Source organism: Serinus canaria, chromosome 3 (assembly GCF_022539315.1).
Source record: "Serinus canaria isolate serCan28SL12 chromosome 3, serCan2020, whole genome shotgun sequence".
Classification (NCBI taxonomy): Eukaryota; Metazoa; Chordata; class Aves; order Passeriformes; family Fringillidae; genus Serinus; species Serinus canaria.
This window is the reverse complement of record NC_066316.1, coordinates 33,191,180-33,216,407: the sequence shown is the minus strand read 5'-3', so window position 1 is coordinate 33,216,407 and position 25,228 is coordinate 33,191,180. Positions and strand designations below refer to the sequence as shown.

At 41.4% G+C, this 25,228-nt stretch overlaps 1 protein-coding gene across 3 annotated transcripts in view; it reads left to right on the top strand.

The window, feature by feature from the left end:
- Nucleotides 1-13,922: 13,922 nt before the first annotated feature.
- Nucleotides 13,923-25,228, top strand: part of RASGRP3 (RAS guanyl releasing protein 3) — a 58,579-nt gene continuing 47,273 nt past the window's right edge. For all 3 annotated transcript variants that reach the window (XM_050972848.1, XM_050972847.1, XM_050972844.1), the window contains exon 1: nucleotides 13,923-14,148. In XM_050972848.1, the coding sequence (XP_050828805.1) occupies nucleotides 14,121-14,148 (28 nt within the window). In that variant the 5' untranslated portion in view covers nucleotides 13,923-14,120. The remainder of the gene's footprint in view (nucleotides 14,149-25,228) is intronic.

Here is a 25,228-nt window from a genome sequence, read left to right as displayed (position 1 = left end):
TTGTTACTGCACTTAAAGTCTTTAGAACCTTTCTTGCCAAGTTCAAAGCTGCTAGTGGACAACATTGGATTCCTTTTGTACATTAAACCAAAAGATTTTAGCTCACATCTCTATTGTAATGTGTAAATTGAACACAAGAGAGATCTTGTATGATTACCCTAACATATTAAAACTGTATATTAAAACTCAATAAAATCACCTTTTTTTAGAAAAAAAATACTATTTACTAATTTTGGCTCCTTTCCTCCCTGTCCCCCCCTTTTTTATGTGTGTGTTTGTATTACAAGAATCAGCCTCTCAGTACTAGATTTAATTTACATTACAATAGTTTTAGGGAGTTGTCTGGCTGGTTTTTCCTTCTCATTCTGTTTTAATACGACCAGAACCTGAATTAGTTAATGCCTGAAGTTAGGCTTCCAGGGGGAAGATTTCAAACACAGACCTACAGAAACTGTTTGATTTGGAAGCTGATTCACATGGAATTTTTTTTTGCTTTCCTGGTTTAGGCATGTTTCCCACTAAATCTGCAAATAACACTCTACAGGATGATGGCCTGGTTTTCAGAAATGCCGAGGAGAAGGGGGAGAATTTCCTTTTCTTGATGAACTGTACCTTCCCATCAGCTCTTATTTTTCAGTGGAAGGAGAGAGAGATTAGGAGACCGACAGATGTTTCACTTTGACCTTCTCCAGAGTGAAAGAGTTTCTTTCAGAAATCCTGAAACAGGTCCTTTTCATATTTTTGAAATGAAATGTTTTGCTATGTCCTCTAGACCTGCCCTGCATTAAAAGGAGAAGGATAACTTGAGATTTTTAAAAGTGAGTCAAATTCAGTCCAATTGTCCAAATATTTGGTTATTTCTCATTAAAAAAAAAAAAAAAAAAAAACCCAACAACAAAAAAAGTCAAAACTTGTTTTGATTCTGAATAAAAATTATTTTCCAATATTCAGGTCAGCCACTGAACCAAAAATATCATTAACTCTGTCCTTTTCAGTTCGGCGCACTGCAGTAGATCTTACTAAAGTCCATGTGACTGTAAATGTGCAGTGGCATCTGTCCTTCCCAGGACACTTCTCTCTGTCTGCTGGAACCTGACACTAGGACTAGTGGAGATACTGTCAAAATGCAGTAAACATTCTCAATAAACTCTGGAGAGAGGGATCTTTAGGGAAGAGATCCTTTGTGAATTGCCAAACTCTCTACTTTTCTAGAATTAGGCAGGGGAGGCTGGAAGGCCAATTACTCTTCTAATCAAAAAGAGGTGGATCACAGACACTAGAGCTGGTCTGTAATTACACTCACAAAAATAATTGTTGCTTGCCTGCTGTGGTTAAGGAAGAAGGAGGGAAGGTCTAGTCTTATTAGTGAATGCTGTAACTAAAGAGCTCTTAGTTGTCCTGCTTGACATTAATCCTACAATTTTACCAAAGAGCAAGGTCACAGTGACAGCCTTTCACTGGGTTCAGGATGAGCCCTGGGCTGCTCTCAGCCACCATGAAAATTTATAGACAAGACAGTGCTCTCCTGACTCCCACCTCCCTCTGCTTCAGTACCCAGCTGTGTTCATCTCTGTAAGACAGCCTGGGGCCCCGAGCCACCACTGCAGCTCTCACCCTGGCCCCAGATTTTCAGCATCCCAGTACACTATCAATCCACTCACAGGTAGCACCTGTTTGCAGGTGTGAGTGCCAGGACAGGCTGGCAGGTGCAGATGCACTGGCACAACTGCTGCCAAACTAAAAGTTGTCTATGCTCTCAGCAGGGAGGATTAGTTGGCTCTCTTGTCTCTAGCTGTTCATCAAAGTTCACAGACCTCAGGTTGTGCTGGCCTTTTGCTCTAGCTTGTCTTATAGACATGGTGGAAATTGGTCACAGCATAGAAAGCTACCAGTAGGTTCAGACTGATGCCTTGTGCTGGCTCTGGTTCCATGGAAAACAAATCCCCCAGCAAACCTAAACCATCTCTTCACCTATCAGTTTCTGTTGGCAGCAATTCTCAAAAAACATGTTGGTGTGTCCAGCCATCTTCCATCTCCCCTTCCTAATTCAATAGGGCAGCAGTTGACTCAAGTCCTGAATGAAGCTCGAAATGTTCTGCTGGTTCAATAGCCGTGTGCTCATTACAGCCACACACTTTTATCAATCACAGTCACTGTGTAAGCAGGCAGCAGACTTTGTGCGTGCTTGTGCCTTTCCCTTCCACCTTCCTGTACCTCTAATATGCCTTAAAACACACGCAGGGAGCCAAAGGCAGACCAAGCAGCCTAAATCCCACTTACATCCCAGTGCTTAGTATTCCACATTGCCTGGCTCCAGGCCTTCAGAAATGCTTGACAAAGGAACCACAATTGGAGGAATTAAGTGAAATTCAGCCTCTGGAGCCCACCTACTTTGCCCCAGTATAGTGAGGCTGGTTCTGTCATTTCACCTGAAAAGCTGCAGGGCTTAGGAATGCAATTTTGATTCATAGTTAAACAAACATTTTCTTAACATGATTAAGACAAGGGATTGGACACCATGGCTGTAGCCATTTTAGTTGTTACAAGAGCTGCGGTTTAGGTGAGAGCCTTCAAAATACAGAAACCACCACGTACAGCTCCATGATTCAAGTTTCTGAGTACAGCAGAATCTGGAACTGATTACAATTTATACCAAATGGCACCAATACTTTATATATCCATATGGATCCTCTAAAAAAATCAGTTCTTTTTCAGGCAGACATTTCCTTGCTACAAAAAATAAAATTGCTGACATGGTAGAACTGAATTCTGCTAGTTCCCTTTTAATGCTGCTGTGTTCATGACAATGAAGTGACTATGGAACTGGGGTTACATGCATTTCAGCTAGAAAGGTATTTGATTTGAACAGATACTTTCATGTTGGGATGCTATTCAGTGAAAAAACTAGCCAGTGTTAAAACTATCACAGTGAACACTAACATTCCTTGGGAAAGGAACTCTCACAGCTGAACAGATTGTTTGGGTCCAAGAGACAGAGCTCACAGTGATAACAAATATTCAGCTAGTAAGTGGCAACTGACATGCTCAAGTAAATTCCTGACTAAGAGAAGTGCTAGAATGCAAAAGGCACCAAAGGAGTTGTCGTGACCCATTAGCTCACATTGATCGTTACCCTCGTGTGGGTTCAGTCTGAGTTTGGCAGCAGAGGGGCTCCTGGCTTTGGCACTTTCCTAATTCCTCAAAAAAAAAAGGTGACAGACCCAATTAGAGCATGTCACAGGCCTGATCTGGGCAGCAATTAAACCACAGTGCATTCCTTCAAAGTGCATGGCAAACTCAGGAACCCCGCTGCTACCTCTAGAAGACACTACAGTATTGTTCTTTTAACAATGCCACCCACTTTGAGGGGCAGTTTGTGCATGCTGGGGTCTCTTTTAACACCAAGCAGGCCAAGGGAGTTATTAAGAAGCCATTCAAGCAAAGAAAGGGGTGAATTGCTGTGTGTAACAGAGGCTACTGTTCACTTCTGAGACCATGGCTGGTGTAGTCACTGTCCCTGAGAGCACTTAAGGAAAGACTGGATGTGGCACTCAGTGCCATAGTCCAGTTCACATGGTGGTGTTTGATCATAGGTTGATCGGTGATCTTAGAGGTCTTTTTCAAACTGATTAATTCTGTGATTATTTGGTATTTGTATAGATTTTTCTATCAGAAGATCTGAAATTTACCTAGGGAAGCTGAATGTGATGCGTCCAGAAGAGAAACAGAATAACTGAGGGAATGAGGAAAATCAGCCCCTTGCTGAAGGTTTCTCAGTGAGTGACAATGTCACCTTGTGACAGTAACAGAGGCTGCTGCAGGACTGGCCTACTGTCACTACTTTCAGCTGCAGGAATAACCTCGCACAACAGAAGGACTAGAACATCTGGACCCATCTGGGGCACCGCCTCCAGAGCTGGCACAGCTGTGCAAGATCTTGAATCCAAGCACCACTTTGCTCCTCACCAACATTTACCACTTCAGTGCCCTTGTGCCAACAAGAGAACATGTAATGAAACAGGATTATCCTGTGACAACCTGTATTAGTAAGAGATTTTACTACCTGAGGGGGAAAGAATGTCATAAACGAAAGAAATGCAGGATGTCAGCTATGTCAGGTTTCCTTCAAGACCACTGGATCACCAGATAGACATTTTTACAGTCTTCAGGCTGCATGTTTTTTCTCACATACGTCTGAGGTCTGTGCTCACTTTGCTCTTTCCCCTCTAGACCAGAGAAATTACTGCTGTGCCTCAGCACCTGAGCAACCTCACTGAACTCTCAAGTTTGCCCTGCCCAAGGTAGGAGATTTCATTAGGGACCTCCAGAGGTCCCTTCCAAGCTACATTTTTCCATGAGACCTGTGACCTGGCATGGCAGCCTCTGCTGCCTGTCCTTATGTGAGATAGGTAGGGGGACAGAGGGGACATGACCTCCTTCCCTACTTCTCCCAGACCTGAGCATGTGTCAGGTGCACTTTGGAGAGAACAGAGCACCAGCCTGCTCAGCCCTCGTCAGGAGAATCCCATCCAGGAGGAGCAGCATGCACAATGTGTGCTGCTGATTGCAGTTAACCTCTGTGTTCAAGAGTTAAGTGGCAACCTCAGGAAGAAGGGAAGTTCTGCAATTTTTGTCCTGATAAAAGACACAGAGGAGAGAGGAAATTAGGGTATTCTTATTTTATTCAACTCTGACTTTCCCTTCCCCTCAAGTCATGCTATGCCACACGCTGCTTTCCATTAGCTCTGAACCGAGGAGGATGGAGAGGATAACGCTAGCCAGCATGGAAAATTTCTACGTGACAATTTCAGCATCACCTCCAATCCCTATCTACTCAGGCTGCCAGGATCCATTCTGAGCTGCATTTTTCCAAAGCACTCCGTATTGATTTAGCTCTCCTCCCACTGAAACCTGTGGCACCTACATGGATTCCAGTGGGAGCAGGGAAAAGGCTGTGCCAAACTCTTTTGAAAAAAATCCCACCGTGTGTGTCTAATGAGGAATGTCTCTGGCAGAAAAGTTTTGAGTGCAGCTAAGCAGATTTTTTTGTTTCTTTCACATTAAAAGTTCAATTTCTGCCACTTCTCATCCAGGCAGTAGCTGCCCAGAAGAGTGGGTAAAACATGTTCCAAAATCCCCAGCAGGATATTGTCTGTTTTCAACTAAGGAAACTTTGCTGTTATCAGGGCAGTCCCTGTAACTTTGTGAGTGCACTCTATTCTCAGGATGTGACACACCTGTCCTTCTTGCTGCAGGCAGCCACCCAGCTCATCTCTGGGCACAAGGGCATTCCCCACTTTCTGTTCCATTTGATACCCCTTTCCAGGAGCTGTCTTCACTGAAGTCCTGCTTTTGCTATTTTGCCTCCAGCACATCCTGTCATTTGCTCATGATCCAAAGCCTCAGCCTCTCATGTATCCCATGCTTCCTGTTCACTGGCATTGGAGGCCACAAAAGCAGTTTTCAGTCACTAAATAAAGATTTGGCATGCGGTGAAATTGATAGCTGCTCTCCGGTGCTTAGGAAGACCAGCCAAGGTAAACCGATCATTTCCCTCACAGAGATCCCTCTCCTCACAGGAATAGAAACCACCACCATCACCAAGCAGCAAAACTACCCAGAGAGATGTGACATCTGTGTCCTTCTTTTACCATAAGCAAGACATCTCAAACATGCCTTTAGCAATGAATGTGTTCTTTGGCCTGCAGCATCACCAAACCAAGCTGAACAACAAACATAGAATAAGGAAGTTTCAAAAAAAAGACAGGAAAGGGAAATCCTTTGCTTTGCACAACAGTGAGCTGAATGAACACAGAATTTTCATTCACATTTTCTCATGATTATACTTTTTTTAAAAAAAGGAAAATTATTGTTTTTAAATTCCCTTAGACTGCTAAAGAAAAAAAAGGAACTGCATTAGCTGTTTTACTGATTGTGGTGTTGGTTCATTGAAGCCCACTGGAGATAAACCAAAGCAGATGACAGGGAGCTTTTGAGGATTTCACTGCTGAGTGCACAGTGCATTCAGACATATATTTTAATTTCGCATCTGGTAATAGTTCTGGTATTGGGTTATTCCACCAGAAGGCAGCAATAACTATTTTTAGCCAAAATGGCCCTTACCTCATCCAGTAAAATTCAGTTTATGTTTGAGGGTTTGCTAAACACATTACATCTCCCACATATGAGACCTAAGAAAACACTTGCAAACATGTACCCCAAGGACAGTAGTCTAGGAGAATCTAACACTAGGGGTATTTTCCCAATCTAAACACCTAACTCAAATCAGGTCCCAGAGACCCAGGAGCATCCAGGGCTCACTTGGAACAAGAGCCTCTTGCACAGGATCTACCAGCCTCCAGGGCAGGCCAAACAAAAGGTCCCTGCAGAGTCTCTCTCACATTTTGATTCCCTTCTACTTCTAATGTCTCTGGTTTAGTTCCCTCCAATTTCCACTGTCGTCTCTTCATTCTTCTGTACAAGCACAGTTGACAATATCTGTTAATATGAAGACTGTCCCACCTAACTCTGGTGCAACTCAATTTTTGGTGCACACAGCTGACTTCAGAGACTCACACAGGGAGTAACTCTGCTCCCAGTTTAAAGGCAGTTTTCTAACACTTCAAAATTTTAAAAATTAAAACCATTTAAAACTGTGAAGCATGAAATGTCTAAAACATTTTGAAAGAGATCTAGCAACCCTAGATACATTTGCTAATTACAAGATTTTTCTCTGTGTTTCATAACAAGTAGAATCTCATTTAACCCTTCCAACTCCCCTGTTGGCAGCAAGACATATGGATTGAAATGGAGTTAAAAGGCAAATCGTAAGAGTAAAAACAAGATTTTGTAAACTCTGAGTTTCAGGGGTTATCTTCATATAAATAATTTTATTGTAGGATTATAAATGGAATGAAATATCATCAGCTTGCAAAATTTGTCTATTTTATAATTAATAAGCATTAATAAAAGTTAATAGAATTCTGCCATTGCACAGCCAGCAGAAGATCGGAGTCCCACACCAGCTGTTCAACAACTGGACAGAAATTTAATCAAATATGATAAAGGCTTGGAGATACTGTAGGAGAGATTAAGCCCTTGGGATTTGTTTGGGCTGAACGCTGCAGGACAGGGGGATGCTCGGAGGGAAGCTGCTGGTGGTGGGTGTGAACAGCAGAGACACTTTGTGTCCTCCCGAGCTGTCACTAGAGGTCAGCGCAGCTCCTGCTGTGCCACGCTCTTCTCCTCAAAGGAATGTTAAGGAAAACCCCAGCTCCGAGAGGCAAACAGGGGTCTTCAGAAACAGCTCCGAGAGGACAGAATTTGTGTTTCTGCAACGGGAGAAAGGGGAAGCCCCGGAAAAAGAAGCACAGAGCTGGAACGGAAAAGCTTGAGCCTCAAATCAGCATAAAAGCGCGCTAGACGCCCAAAGTTTCCCGCGGAGCAATTCAGTGTAACCATGGCTGTTTTTAAAGCAGCCATTGGCCTAAGGGAGAAGTTGTCACCTAACAAGTCCGGCTGACACTCCGAGGGCTCTTCCTGATCCATGAAAAATAAACTGCTTAATCTCCCTGCATAACAAAATTCCTAGCCCAGGCTGAGAACAGCTGGTCTAGCTCATGTAAATCTAGCTCGTACATGCAGGACAAGGAGACAGGGAAAGCATTAACTGCTTTGGAACAATTCCTGAATAAAAAAAGGAGCAGACACTCATCTTCCCAACATAACAAACAGCTATCCACTGTGATCCTTGGTGTCACTGAACAAACCTCGTGATTTGGGGCTCTCTGCCATTAGTCCTGTCCTGGGGGGGCTCACCCTCCAGCCAGGAGGTGCCAGCTATCACTGCACTGGATGGGAATTGTGGTGGAGCAGCTCTTCCTCTTCCTTTTAGAAGAGGAAACTGCAGCAGTCATCTGCTCTCGAGACAGGTGCAGGGGAGAGAGATTTGGCGCCGAAGAAATGTCACCTTGTGGCAATCAAATTAGTCACTTCCCCTCCTCGCACATGTTCTGGTAGGATTTCTGGTGTTCAACCCACCACTCTAGCAGAAGAGCACAAGTTTTGTAAGCATGACTCAGGCTCCAACAAAGAACTGCCTAGCAATACCCCAAAAAGCCATTTAGAACAGGCTGCCCTACCTCAAATGGCAGCAAAGAAACTTGGGCTGCAATCTGCCCATAAACTCACATGAAGACATTTAGCACAACTTTACCTAACCTGTCTCCCCTGTTTTGGCAGATGCAGGAAATCAACACCTTGAAATCCAAAAATGTTTGGTCCACAGTTGGTTTCACCTCTTGGCATAGTGGCAAAGGAAACCAGGAGAATAAATTCATACAGACACATGGGGGAAGGAACTCATCTAGGTCAATGAACTATAACAAAGTGTAAATAAGAACCTAATTCCACAACCCAAACAAAGATCAGAAATATTTTAGCCATTTAAAAATATTTCTTCCCTAATCAATATCTGACTCTGAGGATAAGTAAAATGATATACACACAGCTTCTAGCAACCATGAAAAAGTCAGCTGATTCCTGCAGGAAATATTTTTGCCAGGGATGCATTAGCTGTAAAACATATTATCACTCTTTCTTTAATACAGTATATACAAAAGAGGAAAAAAACTGTCACTGCTACATGCTTTCTCACTTTTATCCTTGGAAACTTCAGTTCTAAAAGACACACATTATAATAAATGCAAGAGTAGAAAAGATCTAAAGTTTGAAGTGCAGGACTGTATTGCCTGAGGTCATCTACCCATTACTAATACCTTTGAGTCATAGTGCTTGGGAGTCAGAAACGGGCACCTTGCTGAGCCAAGTGCTGTAAAAAAGGCTTTCTCTCAACAGAGGTATCAAATGAGAAAGTAAGATGGATAGAGGTGGAAAAAGCATGCAAATAAATGGGATAACACTGGTAACAGTGAGAGCAGCTGCCCACCCTGTACAAACAGGGGATGCCATCAGGAATGGGAATTTCTGCCATGGCATCCTGGGCAGTCAGGAGATCAGAGACATCATCCACAAAGATGGGCACTGCCAGAAGAACCTGTTTGAGATAATTTCTGACAGTCCAATAACTTGTTGAAATTTTATGTAGCCCCTTTTACATTCCTGGAACAAAACACCACCTGCTGCCCTGCAGCAACAGTGTGGACATTTTTGGAGGGTGGTGGCACGAAGGAGAGTTTTGCCAAACAGTGCTGTAATGTGGCAGTTGTTTGTAGCAGCTTTTCAGAAGGGGGAAAGAAAGCACATGGGTGCTTACATGACAATTTTACAAGTGGAAACAACATGAAATTGTGAGCTGTCTGGAAGCAAACCAAATTACACACCCTGAGCAGGACAGAAGTAGCACACAAAGAACCCTGATTATAGGGATGTGACTGAAAATGGAACAGGAGAAACACAAAATACAATTAAAAAAAAAAAAAAAAAGAAGAAGAAAAAAAGATTAAAAGCAGGAACAACAAACAGCATAAGCTTTCCAAATAAAAGTATTACTTCCTGTGAGACCTTTGGCAAATTACTCTATTTCCCCATCAATATCATGGAGATAATATTTCCTGCTGTCACCATATCCATAAAAATTTAAACTCCTGATTGTTTGTAGAGAAATCAACCACAGAGAAAGGTGGTGGGGATGTACAGAAGGTTTGGGTTTAAGAATTTCAACATTCTGTAAGCAAAGTTTTAACTTTAATCTTCACTATTATGCTGCCATCAGGTTTAAGGCATGTTCTTTAACATATGGAATGGAAAAATATGCATTCTGTTTTGGTAAGCAAGCAGGTGAAGAATAAATCAGACTTCTATTTCTAACCCATCAAAGGCACAGAGAGATAGGTTATGGTATAAGGGATTGCAGCCCCCAGCTGTGCTAAGCTCAGGACAAACCCTGGGCAGACCATCATCCTTTCACTTCTATGCTGACACACAGCCTGAGTCTGACCTGTGGTTTTCCCTTTGTTTTTTAAGAGCACCATGAACATCTCTCCCCCTTGCCCCGTGGCTGTAAGCAGCAGATCTTTTGGGATGTGTCTTTTTTGATGGTTTGTTTGAGTGGCAGAGGGGAGAAAACCAATAAATCTTCTATACAGTGAACATAAGCCACAATTAGAAAGGCCCTTAAACCCACAGCTCCTCAGCTGCTGTGAATTGGCACAGATACATTAAAAGCAACTGGCAGGATTCCTCAGGCAGCTCAAATCAGTGTCACTCCACTGAAGCTTATGAAGCAACCCCAGTTTGTAGAAGCTGGGGATCTGGCCCACAGCCTGTGCTGCAGTCCAGAAAGACCATCTGTGTTTAACAGAATCAGAAATCAAAAGGAAAGTCTTTACAATTTCCTCAGTATTACTGAGACAAGTGATTTTCATGGTGTAAAGTCAGGTAGACTAAACAAGAGCTATAGAAGATAAAAATTGGTTCTTTGTTTCTGCCTCTGTGTAGTTTTACCAGGAAAAGTTATGCAATTTCTTGCAACATGTTCCATGAGGAAATGAAATGTGAAGGCAAGAAGGAGACAACTGAGGAGGTAAGAGAGACAGGAATAAGAGAATAAGGAATTCAAGCTACTTAATGAATTACAGGCACTAAAGTGTGCTTCCCTGCTCCTGTTGAATTGATGTCAAACCCATTCCCACTGATGTCAGTGGAAAGAGTGGCCCAAGGGAGCCAAGGGAGTGGCAGCATAAAAGGAGAGGAGAAGGTTCAGGTAGTTCAGCTTTTTGTTTTGGAAGCTGGACTGAAAATCTTCCATATTCAACTTTTATGGCAATTTGGATACCATTGTTAGCATTTTAATTGTTAAAAGCCAGATGCACAGTTAAAACTAGCACTGCAGTCAGGGTGGGGAAGTGGTGAGGGGAGATCACATCAATGCATCTAAATTCCTGTTTAGATGAATAGTGGTGGGGAATAGTGAATAGTTCATGTTTAGTGCTCTGTGGTAGAAATCAGTAGCATTTGTGCAAAGCCCTTCTGGGATGTCCAGCAAAAAGCAGTGCTTCTGTCATGCTGCCATGAGATAACTCAGTCTGAAGTATCCTGTGGTGAGGGATTTATGTTTCTCTTTACTTTGAAGAAGCTGAATCTGCCCACAGGAACTGACTGGAAAGAAAGAGTTTGTTTATGTTTGTAACACATGCACACATGCATGTATGTTCAGGGCACGGAATGTAAATGAACTGCTTTGAATTCCAGGGGACCAAGCACATCCCAGAAATTCTGGGCACCACAGTGTTGCCCTGTATCTGCTCATGCAGTCCCTGTTGGTCCTAGAGGCTAATGCATAGGGACAAGTAAAGATAAGACAGACAGAGAAAATACATCTCTTCAGCTTTGACACAGGGAAAATTCACTGCACTTTACAATCATCTGCCCTTAGCAACAACTTCTCACCCTGCTCCAGGCTCACTTGTGGCTCCACCAGCTACCTGATCAATTCCCAGGGGAAAGTCTGCAGTGAAAACACTTCCAGACAGACTCTCCTCAAGACTGGAATGGTGAAGTGGGAGTGAGAAAGTTTGCACACCAGGTGAGAACATCTTCCAGTGTGCAAAGTCAGAAGGACTGAGGAGAGTAATTCTGCTTTAACTTTGCAACCTATTTTTAATGTTTAGAGATATTTTGAATGACACTGAGAAAATATGTGTGTGTGGTTTTGAAAGAAAGGCTACCAGCAAAATCAGTGCAAGCAGTCTTGTGCAATTGGGCTCTGCTGGCACGGGGCAGGCACCAGGCAAGCAGCAATTCCAGACTAAGCCTCTCCCAGGCTCTGGCACTGCTTGGTGCTAACAGCACACAGAGCACGTGTGATGCAAAGTCTGTAACCACTGGTAACTCATTGAGAGGATTTAAGATTTCAGCTGAACTACATCTGAATAAAAGTATGTGCAAGTTTATTAGTGCTAAGCAGCTTTGCATTTCAGTGCTGTTGTACTGTGGAGGCCAGCTTTGCAGAAACAGAGTTAGTAAGGCCCATTCCACAGCTGCTCAAACAACCTTTGCACATTGCCAGTCCTTCAGCTTGGTCTGAGGTCCAAAAAAGCCAAAAAGACTGCAGCTTGCCTTCAGTCATCTCCATGGCAGAGTCTTTTAAGCAAAATCTGGTTCCATGTTTCAGCTGAAGTCGGAATTTGATCCACTGTTCACTACAAAGAATTGTATTTCTCTTAGTCAGATTTGTAGGACATGATCTGCAAAGATCTACATCCTCCAAAGCCTTTCTCCTAAATATGATTATTAACACAAGAAAGAAGTACTGTAAATATGGTAACTTTCAAGTCCTTCTATAAATTGAATTCTTGATTTTGAAAGGAATTTTGCTTGAAACACTCCATTTTGGTTTAACTTTATTTTAAAAGGCACTTTCAAGGAAAACCTTGGTCCTGGGTGACTATTAATTCTCAAAAAATCAACAACAATGTTTATTCACACATCACTAGTATGTCTCTTCTTTTTCATGAACAATCACATTCTTGTCATGGCAGACAGGATCTTTGCAAAGTTCTCAACAAGGCAGGCACTTTCCTGAAGATGACTTTTATATAAATTGCTCTGGCATCATGTAGTCTGCCCAGTGTTAGCACAGATTTACTAGTTTGTATACAAAACAGCATCCTGGCTAACAAACATGATCCTTGCCTACGTAATGTCTGAGACAAAAGGTTTAACATTCTCCAAATTCCTTAAGTGCCACAGGTCCTTAACTCTCACCACTTTCATCATGACCCCTCAACTGTATATTTCAGATAGAAACCTTAAATAGAAGGAACATTTTTCATCCACATAGCAACAGCTCTCTTTCTCTTTCAAGCTTCCACCTTCCCTCTTAAGTAATCACCAATCCCAAACCATACATTAGGGTCTTCAGTAAACACTCAGCTATTCTAACATAAAAACTACCAATGGAGAAAGCAGCAGAAAGGTTTTTTACTGCTATTTACTTAATTTATATAAAGTGAAGGAAAGGCATGTACCCTTGACAACAGAAAATGTTGGGATAGGGCAAAGAGATAAAGAAATACCACACTATATTCCCATCTTAACTGAGTATAATGTGAAAAACCTCAATTTCTTTTTTCAAGCTTGAGGGAGTCTTGGAAGCTTGGTATGTATTTTTAAGACCACTAAGCTGAAAAAAATTAAATTGGAAGTTCTGATGAAAGAAAAAAAGGATATCAAAATTATTCTTTTTCTCAATTTAATTCATGGAACATATTTGAGGATTTCAACATAGTTGCTATCTGAGAGCTATAGGTGCACAGCCATCTTCATTGAATACATGCACAGCAATTCTGTTTCCCTGCATGTAAGCACAGATTGCTTAAACATTTCTAGTCTGCAGGATGAGTTCCACTGAGGAAGAGAGTACTCAGACAAAATGAAGATTCATAGACTTTAAACGTCATTCTTAACCATGGAAGATTTGCACATCCTGTAAGACATATCTTGTCTTCTTAAAGCTTGTTAGCCAGTTTTGTCCTCTTTTTTAAGCCAAAAAAAAAATCCTTTTTCCAACACTCCAAGCCTAAAGAAATCCAAATATTTAACCATAATGAAATCCTTTAAGGAAGTAATAATTACTCAAGAGACTAAGGCCTACTGCTGCTGTGCCTCCTCATTTTTTTTGTGGAGCACAAAAGATGACATCCTAGCATGTTTTTGAACATGTGTTTTCCTCTTGCAAAGAGAGCTGTGTCTGCAGACCAATCCCTATCAAATTCTTTTACTTCTATTGGCAGGGGAGGGCAAAACCCCCTAAGATCTTTCCTTTGTTTAAATGCATTTCCTGCCTTCCTCACTGCTATAGACTGTGTTGTGACAGGCCTATTTATAGTCCAGAGAAAGGAAAAAGCACCACTAGAGGCAGGAAAACTAAGTTGGGAAAGAATAGAAGGAAGTGTGGCTGCCATTTAGCCAAACAATCTAGAACTAATTGAGCTCAAAGGAGCCCCAGCCTCAGAGAAGCTGCTGGGAGGGAACAGAGCACAATCCTGCTTCTCTCTCCAGGGCTGCTGAGTGGGAGAGCCATGGGCAGGACACTGCTGGGAGCAAATAACCTCAGCATCTCGACATCCTGAGAAGAACTCTTTGCAAAAAGGAGAGGGATGCAGGCTGGATACCGACCGAATCAAGGTAAGTGCCTCCTTCTGGCATTTCTGCCTGCTGCATGCTCCACTTCTTTTCAGGTGTGGCCAGGCTGGTAAAGAAAAAAGAATCAGCTTTGGAGAAGGAATGGCTACTGACTTTTAGATAAAGAAATCTGAATTCACTTATGGATTCCTCAGAACTTGTCTTAAGCAAAAGAAACCTTTGCCATGAATCCATGACATAACTGCTGTTTTCCTGACTTGTGTCGTGTTCATCTTACAGACTGTGATTAAATACTAGAGAAATGTTATGGTAAATGTATGGCCCAAAGGAAAATATGATGTCAGCTCTGCATTCTTTTAAAAATATAGATTTAGAGAAAGACAGAGGGAAGGAGAAGTATATGAGAGATATATTTATACTAGATGTATTAGTATGGAATAGAGACACACATAAAAATGTACATAATGCAAGTTTTGTGATAATTTACTCTTATGATGTGGACTTGAAGGTAGGAACTTAGCCTGAATTAAAATACCTGGAAGTTTCTGGAGTTTTAGAATTTAAAATTTAGAATTTAGAATAATTGTGACAAGTAATCTCTGTGTGTATGTGCATGCAAATATACAAAAATGTACTACATATGGATATCAAATCAAGATATATTATTCATTGTTGCTTGCATTGCAATACTGCATGCTGCCATTCTGAGATCTGATTTAAACTGACAGCAGAATATGAGTGGAAATTTCTAATCTGCTGATTTTCAGATACTATACACAATATCACACTGTCATGACTGTGTAAAAGCTCCATTTTCAGACAGATCAGTGGACAGACCATATGAATTCACTGAGTTACCATCAACAAGACAGACTTAAGATGGAAACATTGAGTTTTTTAAGATTGTGTTTGATTTTTTCAACTCTCAACATGTCCTTTGCACTTCTAACAAAGGAAACACTGCTGTGTTCTGCAGGCAGCAGAATAGAAGCTGTAAAATAACACACTCAAGTTTTCATCATGCATTCATTGAAAGATCTATGAGAATAACCTTTGTGTTAGTCTCATTAGTGTTAGCACATTGCCCCTAAGCATATGCTGCTCAGATGATTAATCTGTTATGCAGATGTTGTCCAGGATTAGCAGTTTATGGCAAAAAGTTGCTGGTGACTGAAAAGGAAGTGTGATGTGTTGCTATTCTGCTGTATCCCCATAGGATGCCATGATGTTTACAGTCTGCTATTGTGAGGATAGCAAGGCAGGATGTCACCCATGTAGGTGAAAAGCCTCGACAGGACAATTGTAAGCAGCAGCAGCAGTTCTGCTGAAACTCTGGTCCAGGGGGGTGCCCAGCAGCAGCTCCAATGAAGCAGATGTGAGCCAACACTCACAGAAAAGATCAGCCCTTTCTTTGCCTGATTTCAAAGGACTCAGCATTTGCAGTGATTCTCAGTAATTTACAGCAGCTCTAGGTGGTTATAAGCCTGGTCTTGTGAGGACTAAAATGGCTGTAAAACTAGATACTTGTATGATATTTCCAAGAGAAAGCTCTTTAGAATGCAATTTGAGTAATTAGCATAGTATGCTGTCATGTAGGGAACATTCCTTGTTATCAGTTTCAGTAACTGATTGCCCTGTGCAAAAACTAAGCACAGAAAACACAGAAAAAGAGTGTTTTAATTTAAAAATTTAGGAAGCATTGCAATTTCTGGTGTTGAAGAAGTGCAATCATTTCCACGAGCTGTCAGCTGCACAGCGACTACAATACAAGTAAACAGCACACACTGCATCATTCAGATTGATTTATTCAGGTCAGCAGGACTCACCACATTTTTTTAAAGCTTGGTACCACTGTGTGAATGTAGCAAAACAGAAACAGTTCCTTAGCTTAAGGAGAAGATCATTGACAAGCCAGCCAGTTACATTGTAGTTTACAGGAAAAGGTGATCAAAAACCTACTGATGCACTCTCACATTTGCCTTTGGAAAAAATCCTACAGATGGTACTTAAAAATTCCTTCATTAATACTCTTGATAAACACACACCTATAAAGACTTGTTTCTAAACTGCAGGAGTTCACATGGTACTGAGTTCAAAGTTTGCAAAGGGAGGGTTTTGTCCTGAAGACAGAATCATGAGGATAAAATCCTTCACTGAAAGAGTGACTGGGCACTGGAAAGGGCTGCCCAGGGAAGTGGTTGAGTCACCGTCCCTGGAGGTGTTTAAAAAAAGACTTGATGAGGCACTCAGTGCCATGGTTTAGCTGATAAGGTAATGATAGGTCACAGGCTGGGACTCCATGATCTCAAAGGTCTTTTCCAACCTAGTTTATTCTATGATTCTGTGATTTCAGAAGGCTTAGAATGAAATTTACACCCCAGCACCTTATAAAATCTTACCACCTGCTAGGGTCTAAGTACTCTGCAGGAGATTCTTTCTACATAAACACTTTGGAGTGTTCACAAGTACTAACAGAGCTGCAATTATTAAAGCTCCAAGCTAAAAATTAAATATGAGAATTTGATATACCAGAAGGAAGTTGAGGTTCACATGCTTCCTACCCTGACATTATTTTACCAGGTAATTAAAGAGGTTTAGGGTTGTCAAATAAATACCTCAGTCAGCTGTCACTACTGTGTGGGCAGTATGGATTTCTGGTTCCAGGAAATCTGACTGACTTGAAGAAAAATCACATGACTTAAAAAGTAATGCACTTTGGGTGACAAGTCATGCCATGCTTTCCTGCAAAGCCAGTTCAGGTTTAGGAAGATTTATTATTCCTCATGCAATTGCTCCGGTGTAAGTATCCTAATTTCTTTCTAAGCCCTTATTCCACTCTACCAGACACTTTTACAAGGAAGCTTTGTGCTCCAAGTCACCATTTAGTCAGGCCCACTAACACTATAGGAAAAAAGAGCAGAGAGTTACAAGTGTTTGGAGTGGTCAAAGCAAGATTTTTCAAGAACACATGTACAGTCTACAGTAACCTCACTCAAAAACCAGAACTGGGGAAGAGGGAACACAAAAAGAAACCCAGTTAAAACACATTTAGACATCAACATTCAGTACTGGATGGCATCATAATAGTTCTACAAAGAGATGCAGCTGTTCAGCACAAGAGAAATGTTAGTGTTAACAAATAATTGTTTTTGATAATGTCTAAAACACCTAGCTCATAACTATGTGCTGAATAACATCCTGACTCGTGAAAATGTTTATGCAGGTGCTTAAATTTAAGCATATGGGCAGTCTCATTGGTTTCAAGCAAAGTTATTTCAACAGACTGATAAAATTTAAAGCCTGGCAGAGTCATGAGATCATCTAGTCTGACTCCAAACACAGCATGTTAATTTCACCATTTCTCTTGCCCAAAACCCAAAAGCTTCCCTGCTTACAACAGAAGAGGATGGATAAAAGTTTAAGGGGAAGCTCACAATGTTCTACATGCATGAGTAGCGACCCACAACAGTGAGAATTGTTCAGGCTGACACAAATCCTTTAGCTGTAATGGGAATTAAATGTGCAGGCTTTGCACCAACTTAGTGCACAGGGGTGAAGGTCAGTGTGTGTATGGAAGATGGACTGTTTCTCCCAGAAGTCTCTGTGCTATCAGAAAAAGCCATTAACTTTACATGGGCTGCTTTCCTACTCTTCTAGTGGACTAGAAAAGCACTGTTGCATAAGCAAGGATTTTTGGGAAAAGCTTCTTTAAAACTAATCTTTATGCCAAAGTGCAGACATATTTTTTTACCTGAAGTTCTCTCATTCCCCCCAGACCATGTGCAAATTGTGGTACAAAATAAGGAGTGGGTTTCTGCATGAACACATAGCAGCAGCAATGGTGTTGAAGGATATGTACAATAAATGGTATTAACAAAAAAAAAAGAGGGGGAACAAGAAAGTCTGTCATGAAGTACAAGGCCACCTGGTCAGTAACCCAATAACCATGCAGGTATCTTTGTATCTTAGGTTACCCAAAAAAAAAAAAAAATGGCTTTGAGAAGTATTTTTGTCTGTATCTTCTTGCTGTGTAAGCTGAGTTTCAGGGTTGGTAATCTCCTTGTTACTTAGTATAGTACTTCCTGGGAAACAGAGGGGTACCCTAGGGGAGGGAAAAGCTTTTCCCAGCTTTTGGCAGCAGAGGGAAATGACAAACACTCTACCTTATGCAGAGGTAGATTCAGTCCTCTGCTCTTCTCTAAACTCCCTGAGCAATTTCCTCTCCCCTGGCTGTCATCTCTGCAGTGTCCCTCCCCAACCCCTGTCCAGTAAGGGTTGCAGACCCATTTATCACAGTGGTGCCCAACAAACGCTGTGGAGTCAAACAATGGTGCAAACACAGCCCTGCTCTGATGGTTCTGTAGTGCAGCACCACAGCCCCAGGAAAATGAGAATGCCAAGTGGCCACCCTGTTGCCAGTATTGCAATGGAGATGTGCCACTTGGTCAAGGTGGCAGGAAAGCAGTGAACAGGCAGAGCAGTCATGGTGTGGCACAGAGCTCTGTGTGCTGTCTGCTCTGCCAGCGTGGTCCAGCCATGCACCAGATAACTCCATTGGTGGGGCTGGACAAAGGAATTTAAAGTCAAGCATAGGTCTGGCATTGTCACACTAATTGATTTGATTAATAACTGTTTACATTATAGAGCTGTAATTCACCTGAGTTAGAAAGAACAGAAATTAGTGTGTACCAACATCTCTGCTTAGACAGTTCAGCATTCTTAGAATCCTTTATATTCTAACACACCTTTTTTTCCAGCCTGGTGTTCCAGCACAGTGTTCCATTGTTATTTTGGATTATAATCGTACCACAATTATCTTGGGGGGCTGGAGACAAAGATAAATCTTCAAAGATGAGGTCATTACTAAAGGGAAAAGGAAAACCAAATTCAGTCTCAATTGAACTACAAAATATGTGTCATGACTTCATAAATGGGAACAGGCAAGAGAGAGAAGTGGATTAGTGCTGAATTTTTCCATGCTTCTTGACCTCCTTCCCAAGCATGGATAGTCTCTTCTTTCTCTCTTGAAAAAAGAACTTTCACACTGCCTTCAGAGAGTGCTGTGGCTTTATACTGGAACACAGCCTGTGTGGAATTTTGGACCCAGTGCATCACTCTGATATTCTTCTATTCATTCAGATATATTCTATTAGGAATAACTGTCCTAAGCAATAGTTAAAAGCAGTAGAAATATAAAAGAGGAGGATAATGTCTTTATAACACTAAAAGAAATTGAACTGGAACTAACAACAGAGAAGGGCCCAGAGTAAAACAAGAGTAATAAATCCAGCAGTTATATATAGAGACCTTGGCCCCAAGGGGCTCAGTCACACAAAATAAAGAGTGTTGGGACTATAATAAGCAAATCTCCTCTCAACTGAGGAGCAAGGAAGCAATAGACTCTCTCTTGTCTTTGCCCTGAGTACTTCATGCATTCAAGGAAGGCACAGATGCCTGCAAATTCACTCCTCTCAGAGAAAGCTGGGAGCAGGAACCCTGAGACATTCGCAGCAGATTTCAGACAGGCTGCTGGATAACAGAGTCTGGCTGATAAACTGATGCTGTGTGTTGGACTAAGTGGAGATCCTGCCTGACAGTTCTGTTTTCCAAATACACATTTGTGGTCCATGCCTCGTTTTGCAGTGCATAAAATGCTACTTTTCATAAGCGAGCAGTGCATTAATTTTTAGTATTTTGAAAGAAGCTGTTAAAAAAAGGTCAGGTTTTTATTCCAGAGAGAAGGAAATAGGCTTGGGTGTTTTTCTCTTTTCTGGGTCTGTTACTAGTATCCATTGTTTCCACTCTTGCAGTGTCAACGCAAATGGACTATGTCATGCTGCAACTTGGCATGTAATGCTCTAAGCTGATACTTAGATACTCAGTACCAGCCTGAGCTGCACTGAGGAAAATCTGACTGACCAAACCAAGAACCACTGTGACATCAGTGGTGACAAACTGCCTGTCAAAATAATTAAAGCGAAAAAACCCTTTTTCACTATTCATGTGTAGTACAAATTTGGCAGATAACATTCCCTCTGTTGTAAAATTTAAGTGAAAATAATTCTCAGAAATTATTTATACAAGACAAAGTTGACAGCAGTTGAACTTTCAGTAGGAGAGACAATTAAAATGCAGAATGCAAGGTACTTTCAGTAAAACAGAAAAAAGTGCATTTTGAAACACTTGTTCACTGAATAGAAAACCTTCTGTGCAACTATAATTTCATTTAAAGTCTGAGAGAGGATGTCATGAAGAACTCAGAAAAAAAGCCCTGATGTCATACTCCTGGTCTCTTGTATTCTTTTGCAACAAGTGTGGAAAAAAACTCCATGATTAAATTTTTAATTTACCATTTTTAAATGGTAAAGGAACTACTGATTAGCTCAAACTTACCAGATGCAGAAAAGACAACAAAAACTGAGAGCTGCTGTACATTCAGCATTACAGCAATGTCCCATCCCTCTTCAGCACATCATTCACAATGAGGATGGCTGGAGAAACCTAGAGAACAAATCTCTTCCAAATACACAAGTCTGTTTAGAAATCTTAAATTTAGAGAGTATTGGAAAAAAAACCCTTTATGACAGATGTGCTTTTGTGCTACTGTATCTAAGTCTAGAATTACTGGAACACACTCTTCAAGCTGTTTCTGAAATGAGCATATCCACCCTGTGGAATATATCTATTCAATGTAGGTGGTAACAGACAATGAAGAGCTTTTGTTGCTTTGGTTTTTTGGTTGTTTTGTAATCATGGGTCTGTTGTCACTGCTACAGAAGCTGTCCTTAGTGCCTGCTATCACTGCATGGCACAATTTCACTCTATCTCTTAGCAAGAGAGATCTCAGCCCACTTCAGCATTCAGAGTGCAGAACACTTTTTATTTTTCATTCCACCTCTGTACTTCAAGGTGAAACAAAATCAAGCAAAGCAAACTGGAAATAAAGAACAGTGCTCTTACAATAATAGTAACAATTTTAATAATTAAAGTTTCTTACATGTCTATATAAGGAGGAAACTATAAATTTCCAGCTTCTCTGTGAATACTGTGGGCTTTGGAAAGGAAGGAACAGGTGTGATAAGGGTGTCTTGTATTTTTGGGGTATTTTTGTTTGAGTAGGTTTGAGGTTTTCATTCATCCCATCTGTCATTGTCATCCCCTTTCTAAATCTGAGAACCAAAGACAGAGAAAGAATAAGACCATCCCCTATTTTTCATGCCAAATTTGTAATCCCTAAAGTCTAGTATCCCCCTATACTTCTTTAAAGAAAATATCACATAAGATACAATTCCCATTAGGCTGCAGCTATGAGTGCACTGCATTTCCACAAACCAGTGTACAGATTCCAATCTGGGTATCAAGAGGAGGAAAGGAGGAAAAGGAGGGACCAGTAATGTACATGAGAGAAAAGCCTGCCTTCCACCTTTATCTTTAAGCTTCATCCTTCCACCTCCCATCCCTACCTCCTGGATCCTCTCTCCTTTACTCTTATGTGTCTGTGCTTCACAGCTGGATGATGTTCAGCCAAACAGATGATCCTCACAGGTCCCTTCAAACTGAGATATTCTATTCTATTCTATTCTATTCTATTCTATTCTATTCTATTCTATTCTATTCTATTCTATTCTATTCTATTCTATTCTATTCTATTCTATTCTATTCTATTCTATTCTATTCTATTCTATTCTATTCTATTCCATTCCATTCCATTCCATCCCAGGCATAGTGCTTCTGGGTTTTCCACTAAACAGACCAAGTGCTTAGGAGAAAACTGAGACCTATCCAAAGGTGGTAGGAAGGCAGCCTAGAGGACAAGCCAGAGCCCCTCTGGAACATGGCATAAGAAGCACTCAGGGCACAGACTACTGGCAGAGTGCCTTAATTCCCAGAGAATCCAGGAGTCACAGAACAAGTGAAAACCTTTGTCAGAGCCTTATAGCGGGGCTGAATGTTTACCAGGTCAACAAAAAAATCCTCCACTGCCTGCCATGGTGCAGCTGAGCTCTCAAAAAGCAGGTCTGTACTTCCTAGACTAAAACTATTACAGTTTTTCGACTCGAAAGAAATGTTTAACAGAGCACAACAATTTTTTTCCATCCATAATTTCTGGCAATATAGTTATTGGATATTTTAGCTTAATTCACAAACTCTGAATTTCAGATGAGTAGACAGCATATCAAACTTCCATTTAAATTGCTATTTTCTCATATACCTAAATCACTGAAGGGCACTGTTTTCCAATGAAAAGCAACCAGCAGCCTTGACTCTAAGCATTGCTCTAGGTTCCCTTATGACATTTAATTGATGATATTGAAAGGAGGGACTGATATCAAGGGTGATATCCAGGGATGCCTAATTTGATAACTTATCCTCTGAACTCTTACTCTGTTAGAGGTGATGTGAGTGCTGAGTGCACCCTTGGGCATGAAAGGGGAGGTGCACTGGGCATTTGTAGTGCTCCTGTGCTCCCTAGAGCATTGCCCTGAAGAACCTGGAAATGACTTCAATTGCCAGGGATGTCATATAGCCCATAAATGTTTTAAACTGATTTAATGTAATGTAAGGTTGAGAGCCTTATGTGCAGAATTTTCAGCAAAATTTCTTATCTGATCTGCCCCTCGTGTGTCCTTTAGCTGGAAGCTGTGTGCAAGAATTTGTAGCTATTTCTAGCAGCCCCTTTAATCACACTTAGGTATTTATAAAGCATCCTGTCTGGTGAAGGCTTCCATGGTCTGCTTTCATTCACTTCAGCTGATAGTGAAGGCTATAGAATACCTGGGGCAGTGAGGCAGACCAGCAAACCAGGCAGTTCCTCTGTTGAATAGAGTGCAGCCATTCAGGAAACAAACCTAGCAACACAGACTTGCAGTTAGTGTAACCTGACATTTATGTCCACTGAGAGCCTTACATCTGTTCCATAAATTCCTGAAGAACATGTCAGCAGAAAAGAGACATTTTCAGGCAACTCACAGAACAGAGGTCCATAACTGCCATATGCAGAAAATAACTCTATAGGTCATAATTCTGCACAGTGTCAAAGTACTGATGTTGAGATAAGATCTTTATCAGTGATCAATTTCTAAATTAACACACCTACAGTTAATTAAATGACACAGAAACAAGGCATAGCCAAGTGCCTTAAAAAAAAAAAAAAAAAGAAAAAATTTTTAAAAAAGCCATGAAATAAAGACTCTCCTACATCCATCTATCCAGCATCAGTAAAAGCAAAAATCTTCCTGATCTCAACCCAAACCCAAAAGGACAACTGTTCTATTCTTTAATTACTTGAGGCTATTCTAAAAGCTATCCATTCTGTGTGACATTAAAAGTTTTACCTTACACATCCCTATCACAAGTCAGTGCTAACTGTACTTATTTTTTGCTACTCCTTTTCAGTACTTCTCACGTTTCATTTCATGAGACACTGAGAAGTCTGTGTTCATCTCTCAGTGTTTATCTGAGGCATTAATCATAGAATATTTTGAGTTGTAAGGAGCCCACAGGGATCATGGTGTCCTACTCACAAAGGAATGTCCATGGAGGAAGAAATGTACCCTTTGCAATCCAGGCTTCATCTGCTGTCTCAGCAGAAAGAGAAGGCAGAATACTGTTGTATTCCACACAGCAGAGCTGTTGTCATATTTAAGATGCTGTCTGATAGATATAAGAACACAACACTTAATGTTTTGTAGCTGCATTAGCCACCTGATCTTCTTTTATATGTGGGTGTTTCTTTTAAAAAACAGAAAGAATAGAAAAAAAAGGAAAATCTCCACAAAATTTTACAGACCTTTATTTTCAGCAATTACACCCAAATTATTTCTCTGTTCTGTTTCACAATGACTTCAAACTGTCTGTCTAGCATGAGGGTAGATGAACTTTTTCCCACCCAAACCGCAGTTCATGGCAGTATTTACAGAGCCACAAAAATCAATTCATTTGTCTACTCATTTCAGAAAGTACAAAGGCTACTTTTCTTTTTAGGAGTGCATCCCAAGTTGTTTGTGGAATATTGCCATTCAGTCACCATCATCAAATTATGGTCCTGTGTGGAGCATGGCTACCAGACAGAGGCAGCTATTCAGTGCAGAGTGATGCCACTGTGCTCTGTGCTATTTCAAATGGCCCAGGTACCACCTGTATTTAATCAATTGTATGAACAGCTGCTGAAAAATGTCAAAGAGTGCAGCTGATACTGCACAATCAGAGAAATGGGCAAAGTAATAAAAATGGTATTTGTGGATAAATAGATTATTTTGGAACACACTTCAGTCGTGTTTTCTTCAGTATCAACAGGGAGTAATTTTGCTGAAAGTTGTAAAGAAATTTAAGATTTAATTTAATTTTAAAATTGCAGGTGAAGTTCTGTTACCCTTGATCTCAGTGCATTTTAGGGGAAATGAAATGCCATTTATCAAGGATAACTTGACCAAGGATTTGGTGAATGGGCTGTGCCCTAAAGCACAGTGAGTGCCTTCTCCTTTCTCTGAGTGAGGCCAGGTGTTCATATCCAGTTCTGTGATCCATGGCCAGGGTCTGCTGGAACTCCCAACTCAGTTCTGCCAGGGCAGCTCCTGCTCCCTTTTGGAAATTGCCATTCCTCCAGCGGTCTAGATTAAAATGAACTCGTTCCTCATGGGTTTATTTTTCATTTTTAAATTAATAGTTTTACAGCCTCCTTTTTTAAAGCCACCTCAGCAGCTGTGCTGGGTCACAGAGCCCCATGCCCTGGGACAGCCTCTTGGAGTCTCCCAGGATGACATGAGGAGCAGCTTGCTGAGGGGTTGCCCAGCCTGACTGCACATCAGGACACACCTGCAGCAAACATTCCCTGTGTCCCAGGCCTTCCTCCTCCCTCTGCACTGGCCTTGCTCAGGCCAAGAGGAGCCAGGGCTCATGCAAAGCTCAAGCCTTTTGAGGAGGAACCCCGACCCCACATCTCCTTTGCCCCCCAGGCTGGGACAGGAGCCTCCCCATGCTGGGTACAGCCATGCCTGGCCAGGTGGAGAGAGCTCCTTCAGGGAGGGAGGCTGTTCTCTGGAAACTTGTTTCTCCTGAAAAACAGGAGAAGCTCACAAGGGCAGGCTTGGTAATCAGCACAAGGGCTTCTTCCCTGCCCCAG